We start from the raw sequence: 15792 nt of genomic DNA on the forward strand, positions 1-15792 counted from the left end.
TAAAAGTTCTTCTCACGAAGCTTAATTTAGAACTATTTGTTCCCTTTCAGAATAAAATAAATCTTCCTTAACTGCTTTTAAGCAGAAAAGCAAATATACTATGTCCCTTTATCCACTAGTGCTTAAAGTATAATACATACTACAGTCATTTCCTATTATAATGGAATATTTGCACAGGTTGCAAATTTATCCCTGAGGAATGAGGAATCTAGTGAATGGACATATACATTTATTACACTGAATACTCGAGGTAATGCTGGCCTATGATATCAAGCCAACAAGCTTGATGATAGCCCTGATATAATTATGTAATTAATTAGCTCTATCATAATTTTTGGTTTATGACACTAACTTTTATGTGCCACTAGTCAATTTAATGGCATTTTAAATTGAAATAAGGCCCCTGAGAGAGATGCTACTTACTGAATCACAAATCTTGTATTCAGATTTCTTTTAATTTCAAAAGATGACCTAATAAAATTGCTTTATAATTAAATCCACTCTAACAACTTCTCCTGTGTGATTCTTTCTCTTCTCCCATTTTTAATTACGAAAAAAATTCCAATCAGAAAACACTCGCCATTGTAATTATATGCAAAAATCAGCGGTCTCTTTTTGTATCTCTTGCTGCTCCCTTCACACAGCACTGCATCCTGGCCAGCTTTCCTGCAGAATTTTACTAGCACCCTCCAGAGTCCTAGTGACGAAACTGCACCTTTTACATTGAAAATCTCATTAAATTTTGAAAATAAATTTGTTTGGAAAATAGTCAAGGTGTGGGAAGAAAGGGGAGCAAAGCCCCACGTAGTTTCTGTTTCAGACAGACAATCACAAGTGTTCTGGTATCACAGGATGTGGCTCTCCAGTGAAGTAACATCAGATAAAGGAAAGGAAGGGAGTCCACAGCTCGCCTACACTCCCAGTAGCAGAGTCCCTCTATGTGCCACCTCCTATTTCCAGCTGGAAAGGCAACCCAGCAGTGGGCACTGGCACCTTCTTGGGGCTGGGGGGGCTGGGGGTGCTGTGATGTCATCCAGGAGCATTCCTTACCACACAGGCACCTTCCCTGCCTGGTGCTCCTCACATGGCAAACCACCAGGATCTCACCCTGCCACAGCGCTGTTAAGATACATTCTCCATCCAGTGCTTAAAACAGTGGTATTACATTGAGTAAGGAATGTGAGCAGGCAGAAGCAGAACAATCCCCACTAAAGCTCTTTTCATAGGCTTTATTCTACACAATGGCCCTGTACCCAACAGGAGCACAGTAGCACCGGATGGGAGCAGAGCCTCTTTTCTGAGGTGATGATTACTACTGCATTGAAGATACCCTTAAAGTAAGTGGTACTTTGCCACACAGAAACATGGCAAACACAGAACAATACTCTGCTTCTGAAAGCCATCACATCATTTCAACCACTGATGCCTGGGAAATGGATGTGTTTGAGATACTCGAGATGACAGAACAGTTAACACTTGATAGTACTGGATGGTAAAGACAAACAGATTAAAATATTATAATTTCTCTGCAAACATAATCATATTCTGTTCCATTTCTGCTCCCTAAAAAAATAATAACAGACAGATACTGAGCACAAATGGAACTTAAACAGTTTGTACTTGTGTTTTTAAGGCAAGCACACAATTTTAATCATGACTGAGTTTTAAAAAGCAGTGATATTTGAAGTGAGGTGGAAGTAATAGAATTATTGTCAATTTCTTACCATTTGCTGTGTTCTTTTTGAAGTTATCTAGAAACTCTTCCAGGAGCTGTGACTGGTTTGGAGGGGGCAACAAACTCTTTGGGTCTCTGGAAACATCACCATCTGACCAGGACACACATAAGGGTTGCTGGCTCGTTCTCACTGTAAGCATTACACTTCTCTCTGAAAACAGTAACTCCATCTGCCTGAGATCAAGATCAGACACAGCCTCTCCATTTATGCTCAGGATTTCATTGCCTACTCGGAGCCCTGGCAGCATGTGAAAGCAAAGGGAAAAAAAAAAAAGGTAATATAATGTAAAAAGGGTAACAACTCAAACCTTATGTTGGCTCGCCTTTTATCTTTTTGGTTTGAATTCAAATACCCTAATCATACCACAAGTCCATTAGAACCAATGGAAGCTTTATTTGTGCTGTAATTATGTAGACTGACCTCATGCTTGCTTACTTTGATAGGTGCTACCCACAGTACAGCAATCAAGTTGGTTTTGTTTAAAGATACTACAGAATTGGGTGGGTGGGAGAGCAGCACAGCTTTCAAGAAGATTAGAATAGAGGCACCTCTCACAAGCAGATACCATCACTACACAGCACCATAACACATATTTCATCAGCTGTGAAGAACAAGGCACGAGTCATGCAGATCAAATTATTCATGCAAAGCTGCAACAACTAAGGATGGAGGTTTTTATCAGCTTTTATATAAATCTAAGCAGAAGCAAGTGCTGTCTAAGTCAGCAAACAAGCAGATATTACCATCAGGTAGCAAATTCAGATCTCTGTCTCCATTTCTCTGGGGCTATTTTTCAGACAGCAGAACCCACATGATGCTCACACGTGCCAATGAAGAGCGGCACAGTTTCTGAGCAGCGCAGTGGGAAGGTGCTCACAGAAATGTATGCAGAAAACTGTCCTGGGGAGGAAGGCTTTTTGCCAGCAAAAGTGGAAGCAATGGGTCATAGAAACTGATCAAGCCCATGAAGTTCCCTCGTGTGAGATGAACTCTTTCTCCAGTCTGTTCCTCTGTGCAAAAGCACTCAGTTGGATGGCTGAACACAGATTTGTCTCCAAGGGTGAATAAGAACTGTCCCCACTAAACTGAAAGGATAATTCAGTTACTCTGTATACACTATTTTTCCTACTATTATATACTTTCCATGGTCTTCAGGAAAGAAAACTGTGAATAGTAAAAGCCCAGAAATATTTGAGACAGCATTACTAAAGCTCCTTCAAGTTTTTGGACTCAAAAAAGATAATGAATAGTTTTAAACACAAACAGGATACAATACCTTCCTTGTATGCCAGTCCATCAGGTAGAACATCACTTACAAAGATATGGGTGAGATGTTCATTCTCAGCAACTTGGGCTGTGACAGCAAAGCCTGAAGTAAAAGAGGTTTAAATCAAATAAACTTTCTCGGGAACATTCTCCTTTTATTTCCTGTATTTAGTAGACTTTACTCAAGAGAAGGAAGATACTTCTCATGAGAACACAGCCATAGAGCATATAGAAATTATCACATGGTTACCCAGTCATTATAAGACCTGTTAAAATTAGTAAGACTTTTCAACTCCCAGAAAATGCAATGCTCTGACGTAAAAAAAAAAAAAACGTTTCCAAAAAAGTATTTTCTACCTCAGCTCCATGACATTTCCATAATATGGCACAGTCCATCTTTACAGTAAGAGCTCTGCAGAGTGTCCATCAGACATAGAAGTGTATTAAACAATTCCAAAAAGTGGAAACCCAAACTACAAAGCAACAAACTATACTAGACTAATGAATGGGAAAGGTCAGAAAATAATAATTTAAAACTGACTCGCAGCTAAAGTACAGCATAAAGCTGTCTTACAAAGGTATCCTTGCAAGGTATGTAATTATTCCTAGGCATAACTACCCACCCTGGACAAAAAGCCTGTCAGAATTAGTTCCAAAGTATACTTTTGATACTGTGCCAACAGAGGATCCCACTACAGAAAAAAAAAAAAAAGGCAGACCTTGACTAGTGCCTGACTGAGAGCACTTACATTAGTCCTAGCAATGGACATTCATATTTCTGACAAGCCTATGCTTCAATCATTTGGTCACTGTGGACTCTTCCAGAACACTTCCAGAACATAAGAAATGCACTTGGCAATGTAAAACAATCAGTTTGGGTCTTTGCTATGTCTCATGTTCTTTGCAGATTCACACTTTGAGCTATCAAGGATGGCTCTGTCTCCTCTCAGAAACTAAAAAGTCCCGAAGAGAGAAAGTAAGCAATGAGAAGAATAAAAAGACAAATTCCTGACAGCTTACCATAATCACTTATGTTTTCAGTCTTTGTAAGATGAACATGATAAACATTTAACGGACAAATTTCTATTTCATCATACACCTGTTAGAAAAGAACAGTAGCAGAAGTCATCAAACTATGAAAATGTAAGCATCAAATCCCAGATACAGCATGAGAAACAAGCACAAAATTCTTTGCATCAAGACTTGCTGTCTTTACATAGACAATTGTGTTACTGTGTAAGCATCACTGCTATTAGTGGGACTAAAGTTAAAGACCAAAAACCCACTCTGGAGTACAAACTGACACTTTTACTTTTGTACTAAAAGCCTCATTCAAATCTTCAAACTCTTCTTGAAAAAAGTATTTGCAGTGCCTAGCCACTAAAAACTGTCAACCAAAATAACAGAATGCAGTCCCAGAACAGCTTTTAAACCTTATTTTAGATCTCAGTTTCACATATTTGCAGGTGATAGCTCAACTGCAGCTAGAGACATCACAAAACTTTATCTAAAAGGAGTTAAACTTTCCTGGTCTACTATGTATTCATATGGTTCAGGAGAACAATACTCAGTATTTTCATCAACCAGTCTTCTGAGTTGTAGGCTGTAGTGTCTTGGCTCCAGCTGTTTCATCTAAAGAAGAAAAATAATGGAGTTTGGAATTCATTAGTTATTTCCAGAATCCTAGAATACCAAGAAATGATACACACACAACAAGCTTCTAAAATCATGCAAAAGCAATCTCAAAAATAATTTTCTACCTGTTTTTGTAGTATAAACAAAACTAGATGCACTGCTTAAAATATAAGATTCCATTTTGCTTTATGACCCTCCCAAATCCTTTAATAAACACTCTGTCTTGGCTATTAGATTAACTGAGCACTAATATATGTTTCCAAAGATATCTCAACAGTCTTCTGTCCTTTTGAACTTCACACTCACAACCACCTTTTGCTATGACTGCTTCTGATGATTCAGTTCTGCTCAGCAGCTTTTGCTCCTGATGTAGAAAATGTGTGTGCATGTATGGGCAGTTAGGAGAGGAGATTGGATGGCAAGCAGGTTCCCTAAGGGTTTGCCTTTATTAGATTTTATTTTTATTGCTAGGTTTGATCTATGATCAGAGAGTTTCCCCCCTTTTTTTTTTAACCACATGAGGTCAAAGCAAAGATCCTGTCTCAACAGGAAGCCGAAGGGAAATAGGGATATTCCCAAAGGATATTAGCCTGAAAGTGCTGAGCCCCTGATGGGAGGCTCTGAAAAGATCAGGATACTGGTGAGACCACGGCACAAAACATTTCATTTTAGCATATTAATAGACCAACAGTACTAAAACAGGAGGAAGCAACATTTCCAAAAGAAGAGGACTGACACCCTCCCTGATGGTTATTTAACCCCTTTAATGCATCTTGGCTGCTTACAAAATCTAACTCTACTGAGTAACTTGTAATTAACTTAATTTTTATTACTTGCTGCATTTTACAAGTTAGTTGTGTTCTGAATCCTGAAAAATTGAATTCAAATGCACAAGTTGTTTTATACACGCTACCCAAAAACCTCAGATGGAAAACAGAAATGAGAAAAGTATAAACCTCATAAAGCATGGATGAAGGGAAAAAATAAAGCCCTAACAACTCTTCTGAACTTCAGCCTTATCCACACAGCATTCAAACATTTTCTGTTAAGAAGAAAGATTCCTTACACTCACCAGAGCAGAATGAAAATGTAACAAGGAAAAGAACCAGGACAGATGAGCAGAAAGTATTCAGCATTAGAGAATGCTTATGAAAAGCTTTACACACAGAATAGAAAGACAAAATAAAACAGAAAAACATTTAAGAAAAAAATCAAGGAATTTAAAACCAAATTTTCATGTGATACAGACAATAACAATTAAAAGTCAGCTTTACAATTACAAATATTTTGGAATGACGGAGTAAGAGAGGTAAGGAATTTCCTTTTCCAACTTAATGTTACTTTTATAAATTTTATTTCCTGCTTTAGGGGGTCTCCCATGGCGCCCCAAGGACTTCAGATTGTTCTGTCTCTTCCGTGCCACCTGGTGGCCAAATCGTGTATCAGACAATCCTTTCAGCCTGACCGGGCACAGCCAAGTTTTTAAAACTAAAGCCAAACATTAAACATTTTCTCAACGATTCAGTCTCCACCAGAAGAAGTCACAAGAAGATAATTTCTTCTTCATGATGCCCTGGAGATGCATTGGGACTTGCCTAAATCAGAGTGCTTATTTTGATTTTAAAAACTATAGTTTACTCTGGATTGTTAAAAGTTTGGGTTTTTTTTATTTCCACCCAATATTAGCACGTGAAAGGAGCCATTAAATTGGGCCTTTTCCTCCATTAATGCCTCAAACTTCATTAACTTCAAGCCAGTTCAATGAGTTCACATGGAAATTCACCGTAACCTATGCCAAAAGCTACAGCTGGATCTTGTCCGGCACAGGACTCCTTTTTTTCCTGTTTTTCCCCTTGTGAAGTAAATAAAATATATTTACCAGTTGGCCGGAAAACAGAACTTGGGGATAAAAAGTATTTTTTTCCAAAAAGCTGTTTAGTGTAATTTAAGTGTCTTGAATCATGAAGTCATAGAGTTCAAACACTGACACATATGGAGGCAGAAATGTTAGGTATATTACAATGTTCCAGAGGCGCTGGTGTTTTGTCTGTAGCTAAAACTGGTATTCGTATTTTACCTTCAACCTGCGACCATTTTCTGTTCCATGGTCTATAGCAATCCCTCTCAATTCACCAGCACTGACTTTCACAAGTGAATTCACTCTTTGAAATTCACAAATAGAGCTTGTATTTAATTAAAAGCTTATAAAGGTCATTTCAGAAGCAAACCTATATGTTAGCCTTCGTCACAGCAGTCTTAAATGTCTTAATTTCCTGGCTCTAACTCAACCAGTCCCTGTTGCTCCTCTGTGATTAATTTGCACAGAACAACTGGGTTTGCTGCAAGGACAAGACAGAGTGGACACGTGCTGAGGCTGCCCAGGGCTGACTACCTGGCACACTGGAAGCACCCCCTGTGTGCTGTCTCCAGCAACACTCTTGAAAACCTTTCCACAGCCCTGCTGCCTTAGCTACAGCACATAAAAACCACAACTAAGGAAAGAGAGCAATGTGCCTTCAGCATCTCCCTGTTGCTGTCTCATTATGTATTATTAGTATTATATATTATCTCATTACTGTATTATTACATATAATGATAATCTTACCACAATTTTCCCTATTCATGCATCCACTGATACACTGTGTTCCTTCTCAAGTCCACAGCTATTTACAAGAAGCAATTTTGCATCAAAAATAAGTACCTTGCATGCCAAAGACAAAACATCCTCCACCCTGTGCTCTGGCTTGAGTGTCAGCGCCACAGCTTGGCCATCACAGAAATGAACATACGTCTGTGTTTCCCAAGCATTCTCCTTCTGGATGCTCTCTGGCACTGAGCAGTAGACATTCAAAAAATCGTCGACTTGCTGCTGGAAACAAGAGAGGAAAGTACAACATATATGGATGTTAAAAACCAAAACAAAAACAACTAAACCAAACCAAAACATTTCAATTACATTAGCAGTTTGCAGTGGCTATGATTCAAAAACAGTGCTGTGTATTTTCTCCATGGCAATCCAGGCAGAGTTCTGTTACCTGCTCTCATTCATTATCCAAGACCTGATTTTCTAGAGCTCGGATCGAACTTGCTGTGCTTTCCCATTATGGAGTTTCATGCCTTTATCTCATGCAAATCATTGATTTAATGTGGAAATATGTATCTACCTGGTTTTATATCACAGTGGAAATAAATTTTTAAGAAGAACTGACAACTACAATTGTACCTAACCAATATATGTAAAATAACTCTGTAAATAAATAAATAAATTGGTGTCATTTTGACATTAGATGTCAACAAAATTCCAGCAGAGAGCACTGTGGAGCAAGGCTAGCCATAACAAAAAAAAAAGGCTGAAAGTAAGAATAAAATGCTCCTATTTTATTCACAGTTTGAGAACATGGTGTTTCATTGGCAGCAGAGGGTATTTGCTTGTTTTTACCATTTTGCTCCACATTCTCCCTCTTTCCAACGTCACTCTGCTTGATCAAATAACATCAGTCCTAAATAAATTCCCTGTAACTTTCTCACCCTTCACTTTCCCACTTTCTCCTGTACTGCACTTCAGGCTGCATGTTTCAAAGGAAGCCACACAAGGAGAAGACAAACACCAAGAGCTGTTCAGAATTTGGAGTTTCACATATTATTTGGGTAAGCCTATTCAGCACATCACTTAATTACCTAGATCAAGGCATTTAAGTTTGTACAGATGCGGTCCCTTGATTCCCCATTCACTCACTGGAAATGGACAATAACTCCAGAGAGTGGCAAGACTTCCACCCAAGGCATATCTTAAGATATCCTGAGCTGTTCCCAGGCATCCTTACCTCCTTCATGCTTTTTGTTAGTATTTTTTGTTTGTTTGTTGTGCTGGGGGGATTTGTTGCCTACATAAAGACCCTTGATTACACAGTTCTGCCAACTCTCCGCTGGGACACAAGCCCAGGGGTGCACCACAATTAAAAGCTGCTGTAAAAGCTGCACAGAGCCTCTTTTCCTTGCTGCAGGCAGCAACGTTATTGACAACAATCTGTTAGTAACAACAGAGAGACCAATATTCTTTTCTTTTTGCAAATAACAACTGTGGCTGTAAAAACACTGAAGCAAGCAATCTTATCCAGGTAATTACCAAACAATGCAGAAATTCAGGTTACAGACAACCCAGATTGTGGTGTAGTAATAATGGGATGCCAGAATAACACTGGTTTGGTGGAATAATATTAATGAACTAAGTCTTTTCATTAATCTTGTCTGTCTTGCTCAACCGTCCCTTTTAACTAGTTGAACATGAAATTTCAATTAACACAGGTGATGGAAATCCTACTGAAATCCATCAATTTATACACAACAGGAGTCATGCTCTGCTACTGCAATTAACACAGTGTTGAAATCCACACCAGAAGAAGTTTGACCTTGGCGGCTGTAGGTAATGCTGGTGATGTTGAAGAAGATAATTCCTGTGGAACTCTAGTCCTCTCAGCACTAAATCAACTGCCTGAGAATGAAGCCTGACCCACCTCCACAGTGTAAATAACAGAAAGGAGAAAGGGGGCAAGGCAGGGAGGCTGTAAGAGATTAGTACACAGGAGTCAGGCTGAATTTCCCTGGTGGCTTTCTCCAGGGAAAACTAAAGCTATGCCTGCCTCAGTAAGGGAGGTTTGCAACTACTACAATGGTTTATTGCCCTGAAACACTAGCACTCCAAATCTGTGCAACTAGAATAAATCTCACTATTGCCAGAGATGAAAAAAACCCCATAACCTCATATCCTAGAGGATTAAGGTGATGAGAAATAGGTTCAAGGCCACCTTTTGATGTAAGCTTTTCTAACAGGACAGAAAGCTCTGCAGCCAATGTGAGCTACATCCTTTCCTTGCCATGTACATCAATGCTCAAGCATACAATTTGAGATAAACTTCCCTCTGTTATTAAACATGACTGTTCCTTAACTGCAGTCAAGGAACCGTTGCTTCATCCACATTTTCCGTCTCAGAAAATCTGACATGAAAAGGGGTTTTTTTTCCTGTTATGCCTGCAGTGACCAATTCCACAATAGTTCATTCATTCATTGCCACATGAAGTTATAACAACCCATCCAATTTTCCAGAAAGAGGCGCCAGGACTTGCAGACTGTCACATGTTGTGCCACAGGGCTGCTGCAGGACCAATAGGTTACTTCATAATTTCCTCCCACTATTTGCCTCTAGTTTTATCATCCTTTTCAGGGAAAATACAGCTTCCCTGGCAGACTTTGCTATTTGTCATACCCAGGCAGCATTTTATAAAAGTTTTGATGCTGTTTTTGTTGTTTTTTTTTTTCATTTTAAATCAGCAAGTGAAACCAGGCTGATGCCAGAGTAACGGTTTTCAAAGTTATGATGAATCATTTCTGAGCTGTTGTATGATTCACCAAAATGTCAGGATCTTAAAAATGCCCACGCTGTATTTAATACCCATTGAAAAAAGGTTTCAGAAATAGGGTTGAAATAATAAGGGGAAAAAATGTTTTTCTAGCTCCAGAGGTCTGCTCAGCACCTAAACTGTGTGTGTTTTTCTAGTCTTGAAAGACAACCCTGCTAAATTTTTAAATCCTGGTGCAAAACCTGCAGCCATATTGACTTCTGATGGTCTCCCCTCTACCTGGAGAACAGGGCTGTGAGTCCCTATCTGAATTTGGAGAAGGCTGCTTTACCTAGAGCTGGAACAAGACAGACCTTATCCCTTTGCTCAAACTTCACCAAAGGGAGAGCATATCATTCTGCCTGCTCCCTAGATCAAAACATTTCTCTGTCTCCTCAGAAGGGTTCAGGAGGAGTAAATGCTCCTGTTCGGCCAGAGGACAGGAGAATCACAGCAGACCCTGGGGAATAAGGCAGCTGCATCAACCTCCCAGCCCCGAGGGGATTGGCATCCAACCGAAGGACTGGTGTCACAGCCCTTCAGGAGAAACCTTCAGGGGCTATGCCCAAGAGACTTGGTCACTTCTCATGTGGCAAACCTTTCCATTTTCAGCATGTTTGAACAGGAATGCATTGTGTTTGCTGTCTCTGAGATGGGAGATGCCATCTCACACCACACACAATGGTACATTCTGGAGGAATTTTTTAAGCGTTCTCTACAGGAGTTGATTTCAACCCCATAATTACAATTTATTTTGAAAACAGAGGAGTGATTTGGTTTAAATACTTTCCCACTCCAGGAAATAATAGGCAAGTGGCCAAGTAACAAAGGGAATTCCGGTATTTCAATCCATTTTTTTCAAAGAACAGACAAAATGTGAAGATACTTTCACAAGGCAAAACAGTGTTACAGGATTACAGGATAGCTGCTGTCAGTGGGAGATGTCCTTCCAGACTGGGGGATGGCAACATGGCACCCCAGGGAGGCTGAAGGAATGGAGAAGGGCCATGACTGAGGCCAGGCAGGCAAAAGCATCATATCTCCTCCTCCTGAGTATCAGAGAAGATCAATCACAGCTATTTACTGGGTAATGCATCCTTCTCCTTCACTTGGGCAATCTCCAGCTTTATATTAAATCTCATTTCTCTGATAGGATGGTCCATAGACTTTACATAGATTTTATTGCCTTAAAACTCAAAATACAAAGGTTCTGTTGAAGCAGACAAAGGGGAAAAATATACCCTGGGTTTCATCTCATCCCTGGAAACCATTAAGGTCAGATTGGATGGGATTCTGAGCAGCCTGATCTAGTTGAAGATTTTCATGTTTATTGCAGGGGGTTGGACTAGATGACTTATAAAGGTCTCTTCCAGTCCAAACCACCCGATGATTTGCCATACTGTGAAAGATGCTTTCAAACAATAAATACATTTTATGAATCTCTTTAGGGTCTCTGAACCAGCCCCACCATTACCTTAGAGAAATGCATTCAGGAATTCAAAAACATGATGATGCAGAATGAGAACAGGCATATCATACCTCAGCAGAGTTGGCTGAATTCTGCACGCCAGCAAATCCATGTCCTCCTGCTGTATCAAAAACCTATTGAAAACATCACAGATAAATAAGTAGGTTGAACAAATAAACACCTTTGCTTCTGACAAGTTTTGGGTACATCCATTGAGAAAACAAAAAATAAAATTAAATTAAGGAATATATATATATACCTGCTAAGCCCCAGGGATCTTTTGTACCTTTTATTGCTTTATTCTGACTAGAAGTAATAAAGAAATACAACTTTCTCCATATAAAGAAAATTTGAGCTACATGCACTCTCAGATTCAAATACGTATAAAACATGTACTTATTTTTTCCTATCTACTATTTAGTAATTAGATTAAAGTCATTTGCCTTCAAACCATACACTTGGATGTGGAATTATGAATTTCACCCTTCAGGATACTGTTAGGGAGAGCTACAAATCTTATCATGACTTCAAGGGACTATTTCAAATCATTGTTGCTGGTTTCTAAAATCTCCTACGCTACAGTTTTTCATCTTTTCTAACCAGTTTTCTTGGTGGTATCGATTGAAACTTTTAGGTTAGCTTTATAGGCATAGTTGACCCAAACCCAACACTATTAAGCAATGAAAATAGCTGACTAATGTGTCTGCTTTGGAGGTGATGAAGGCAGGACCTCAGATGTGCATTGCCCACATGCTTTGGAAATTAAACTACTGATATCTCACAAAGGTGCTAAGATTATTTTTCTTTTTTTAAAATAAAATAAATGGCTGTGGATACAAATATTTCAGTGATAAGGCTGGTGTAAACACAAGGATAGACTTACACAATTTATATATGACATTGAGATTTGCAAGTAATAACATTATCCTCCTAAGCTGCAAAATTTAAAAAACATTTTTTCAACTTCTTCTGCAGTAAAAAATTAGGACAATATCAGACTTGCAGCTGAGCTTTTGGGGGGTTCTGGTATTAGCAAAAGCCTTTCAGATAATCCAAGACAACAAACTCCCTAGATTTCATATAAAATCCAGTTTCTGCCAATGCAAATAAAAGGTACCACTTCTGAACTTCCTTGTCTCACCCACAGATATAATCAAAGTATTTTATTGCTTATGATTTGTCAAAACAGTTCACCATTTAGACATAAGAAAGCAGATAAGCATTTAAGAAACTGAGGATAATGTGAGCCTAGACATCCCCCATCTGCTACAGTGCAGTTTTATTAACTGATTTGTAGAAGACTGAGCCACTTCATTAATGTTTACCAAAGCTTCCCAGCACAGAAACTCTGAACATTTTTATTAATGCCATAAAAATAAACAAGATAAAATTAAAAACTACTCTGACACAATGATCTTCAAGAATATACCATCTAATTTTGAAGCTAGGGTACTGTAGATCAAAACATACCAGCTACAGTCAAATGAACTTAAATCCAAGAAAGCAAGACTTTTTTTAATCTATTGTTCCACAGAAACATCTCAACACAATGAGCAGAGAAGGAACCTCCACTTCTCTGCTTAACCCAGCTGGCTGAAAGAGACACGAAAGTTATCCTCAGACCTATTCTGATTTTGATATAGAATTATGTGCACATACACAAGTCTGAGCAAGGATGTGGCTCTCTCTTCAGCCATCTTCTAGGTTCATGGGTCAGTTTTCAAGCCATGTCTATAAAAATTCCTGACTTTTATGGGCAACACTCAGCATTTAAATTTCCTTACTTATATTGCAGGCTGTTTAATTACAAAAAGAAAAAAATATAAGAACTCCAGCTTGTCTATGAAAATGAAAACGTTTTTGGGCCAGCTGGTTGCAAGGTTTGAAATAAGAAGGGTAAACACCCACGGGGGGCACCTCTGCCTGTCTGGTTGCAAGGTTTGAAATAAGAAGGGTAAACACCCACGGGGGGCACCTCTGCCTTCTCTTTGCTCAGAAGACAGGCCTCCCTTCTCTTTGCTCAGAAAAGCACTGGGAGGGCAGCAGGAGCCTCCTCTCCTTGCCACAGCTATAATATTCCCTGTCCCTGAGCTCCACAGAATCCCCTTCATGGACTATAAAGCATATGAGAAGACTTATTACCCAGTTAAAAACAGTGCAAGGTATCAGCTCTGCTGGGAACAGAGCTAAAGGGTATAACATTCCTTCCCTCAGTGCTCACATTAATAAAGAAATAGAGGTGCAGGACTCCCAGACCAGACTCTGCTGCTGGAGAACACAGAGAAACTTATGTGACAAGGATGACCTAGGGAAAATTTCTCCTTTAGTTCCTTCTATTTTAAGACAGACCTGAGTTTTATTAATCAATTTCACCATGCTAACACACCTCAATCAATATGCTAAAATGTGTAACAGGCACAAGTTATACATAGATATTTACCTATTAAAAATACAAACCACTAGACCAGAAAATCCTGATGTGTTATTTTGCAACATGAAATCTGTTGGATCAGCTCTGTGTCTATAGCATGACATGTACAGATAGGCTTGTTTAAATATTCTGCCACAGACTACCACACATGCAAGAACAGCCAATTTTCAAGTGCTGATCAGAGATTTTGTGACTAATAAAATCAAGGGCCAAGAACAAAGTTACCTAATGAACAATGCACAAAATACTGCTTTGCAGGAGCAAGAGCAGACATGGCAGAGGCTATGAAGAAAGAAAACAGTAGTGTTCTGAGTGAGAATGCCCCTCACTCAGCCTCACTGTCAAGAAGCAGCTCTGCTCTTATTTACCTTTTTTCAGGGAAAAGGCAGAAAACTTTTGTTTTGCAAGTAACTGAGCTTTTATTGAGAAAACACAGACTCCTGAAGTGTGGAGCTTGTACTAAATGTAAGCATGGGCTATTAGTTTCCAGAAAGAGAAAAAGATGCTGTGGTTTCACCAGCAGTGCAGCCCTTCAGTGGGGGCACACATCAGCATAGTCCCTCTCCCTAGAGCCAGCCTGACCCTGCACACCAAACCTGTGCCAAGTCTTCAGTAAACTGGTCTGGCATTATTAGTCAGCTGTCTGTACTGAGAGCTGACTCCCTGCATGACAGCAGTCTTCTCCTGGTGGCTAAAATGTACTTCCAGGCAGTGTGTGCTGCTTTAAGAGGCCATGCCAAAGATGTCTGTCTCTGCACAGTCTCTTTTTCCCTTGAGAATCACCTATGTCACTCTATATTGAATTGCAACAGTGCTTCAGAGTTCCAGCCACAAACAAGTATACACTGTACTAAGGACTGTGCAGAGAGGCTATCTTGAAAGAAACCCTACTTCCAAACAGTTTGCAATGTGCCAGAAGAGAAGTTTTGTTACAAATTCCAGCCTGGTGTTCTTACGCTGACAATAATTAAATTACTGGGTCAAAACTGTCATTCACCAATCTTATTTATCACCAAAAAAAAACAAATTAGACATATACTCTTCAGAGGGGATGATCCCATTGCACAATTACCAAACCTACTGAAACCTTGGAGGTAGGTTTGATGGACAAATGTCTTCTACCCTGTGCACCAACAGCACCTTGCAGGATGAACTCCAGGAGAAACAAGCCATTCTGTGCCATCCCCAGCAAGTAAGATCTACCTGAGTTATGGAAGGCCGCTTTTCTTTTCCTTTTCTTGCCAATGTGTCCAGTCCTTTTAGAGAAGAAAATAAACCCTTCTTATTTCGAACCCTTTGGGACAGAGACAGGGTACGTTTCCTGAGAGCAGCTTCATCCCTGGAGCAGATCTATTTAAACACAGAGACAGACCCTCTTGTATCACTTTCATAACAGCAAAATATTGACAGTTATTTCAACCTGAGGCATCAAATGGGGGTTACTTCAGTTCATCTCAGTGTAACATGCCAAAGTGCAAATACAATGTTCTAAGCTTTCAGCAGTGATGCTTGTTTCAGTATTTCAGTGGTATGGCAGCATATTTTTTTTTGTCATGGGGCAAAATTAGAAGCCATAGGAAGGGAGAACCTGATAAACTATTGCTCTGTAAAACAAAAGCTAATGAAAAGGCTCTGAATAAGACTGATAACCTATCATTCAGATATGAAATTTCTAGAGGAAGACAGATCCTCTAAATTGTCAAACATAGGAGATAAATGCTATAGCTTTGAGTTATTAACAAGGAACAGCACAAACCACACAGATAAAACCAGTGGTGGAGAGGAACACATTCCCTGACAGGTCTTTCCAGTACTACTCTTCAGACTTTACATGCAGAAAAAGTGATGCAGCCTTGCAG

The 15792-nt window shown here is 39.3% G+C and overlaps 1 protein-coding gene across 3 annotated transcripts in view; it reads right to left on the minus strand.

The window, feature by feature from the left end:
• The window catches only part of TIAM2 (TIAM Rac1 associated GEF 2), a 97110-nt gene that overhangs the window by 48990 nt on the left and 32328 nt on the right, over positions 1 to 15792 (minus strand). For 2 of the 3 annotated variants that reach the window (XM_039707626.1, XM_039707625.1), the window contains 7 exons: positions 15137 to 15283; positions 11574 to 11636; positions 7339 to 7506; positions 4530 to 4634; positions 4023 to 4101; positions 3013 to 3105; positions 1725 to 1973 (listed from right to left, as the gene is read on the minus strand). In XM_039707626.1, the coding sequence (XP_039563560.1) occupies positions 1725 to 1973; positions 3013 to 3105; positions 4023 to 4101; positions 4530 to 4634; positions 7339 to 7506; positions 11574 to 11636; positions 15137 to 15283 (904 nt within the window). The remainder of the gene's footprint in view (positions 1 to 1724; positions 1974 to 3012; positions 3106 to 4022; positions 4102 to 4529; positions 4635 to 7338; positions 7507 to 11573; positions 11637 to 15136; positions 15284 to 15792) is intronic. The other variant, XM_039707627.1, reaches the window with a different exon arrangement.

The sequence above is a fragment of the Passer montanus genome, unplaced genomic scaffold (assembly GCF_014805655.1).
Source record: "Passer montanus isolate IOZ18808 unplaced genomic scaffold, ASM1480565v1 scaffold2, whole genome shotgun sequence".
NCBI classification, from domain to species: domain Eukaryota; kingdom Metazoa; phylum Chordata; class Aves; order Passeriformes; family Passeridae; genus Passer; species Passer montanus.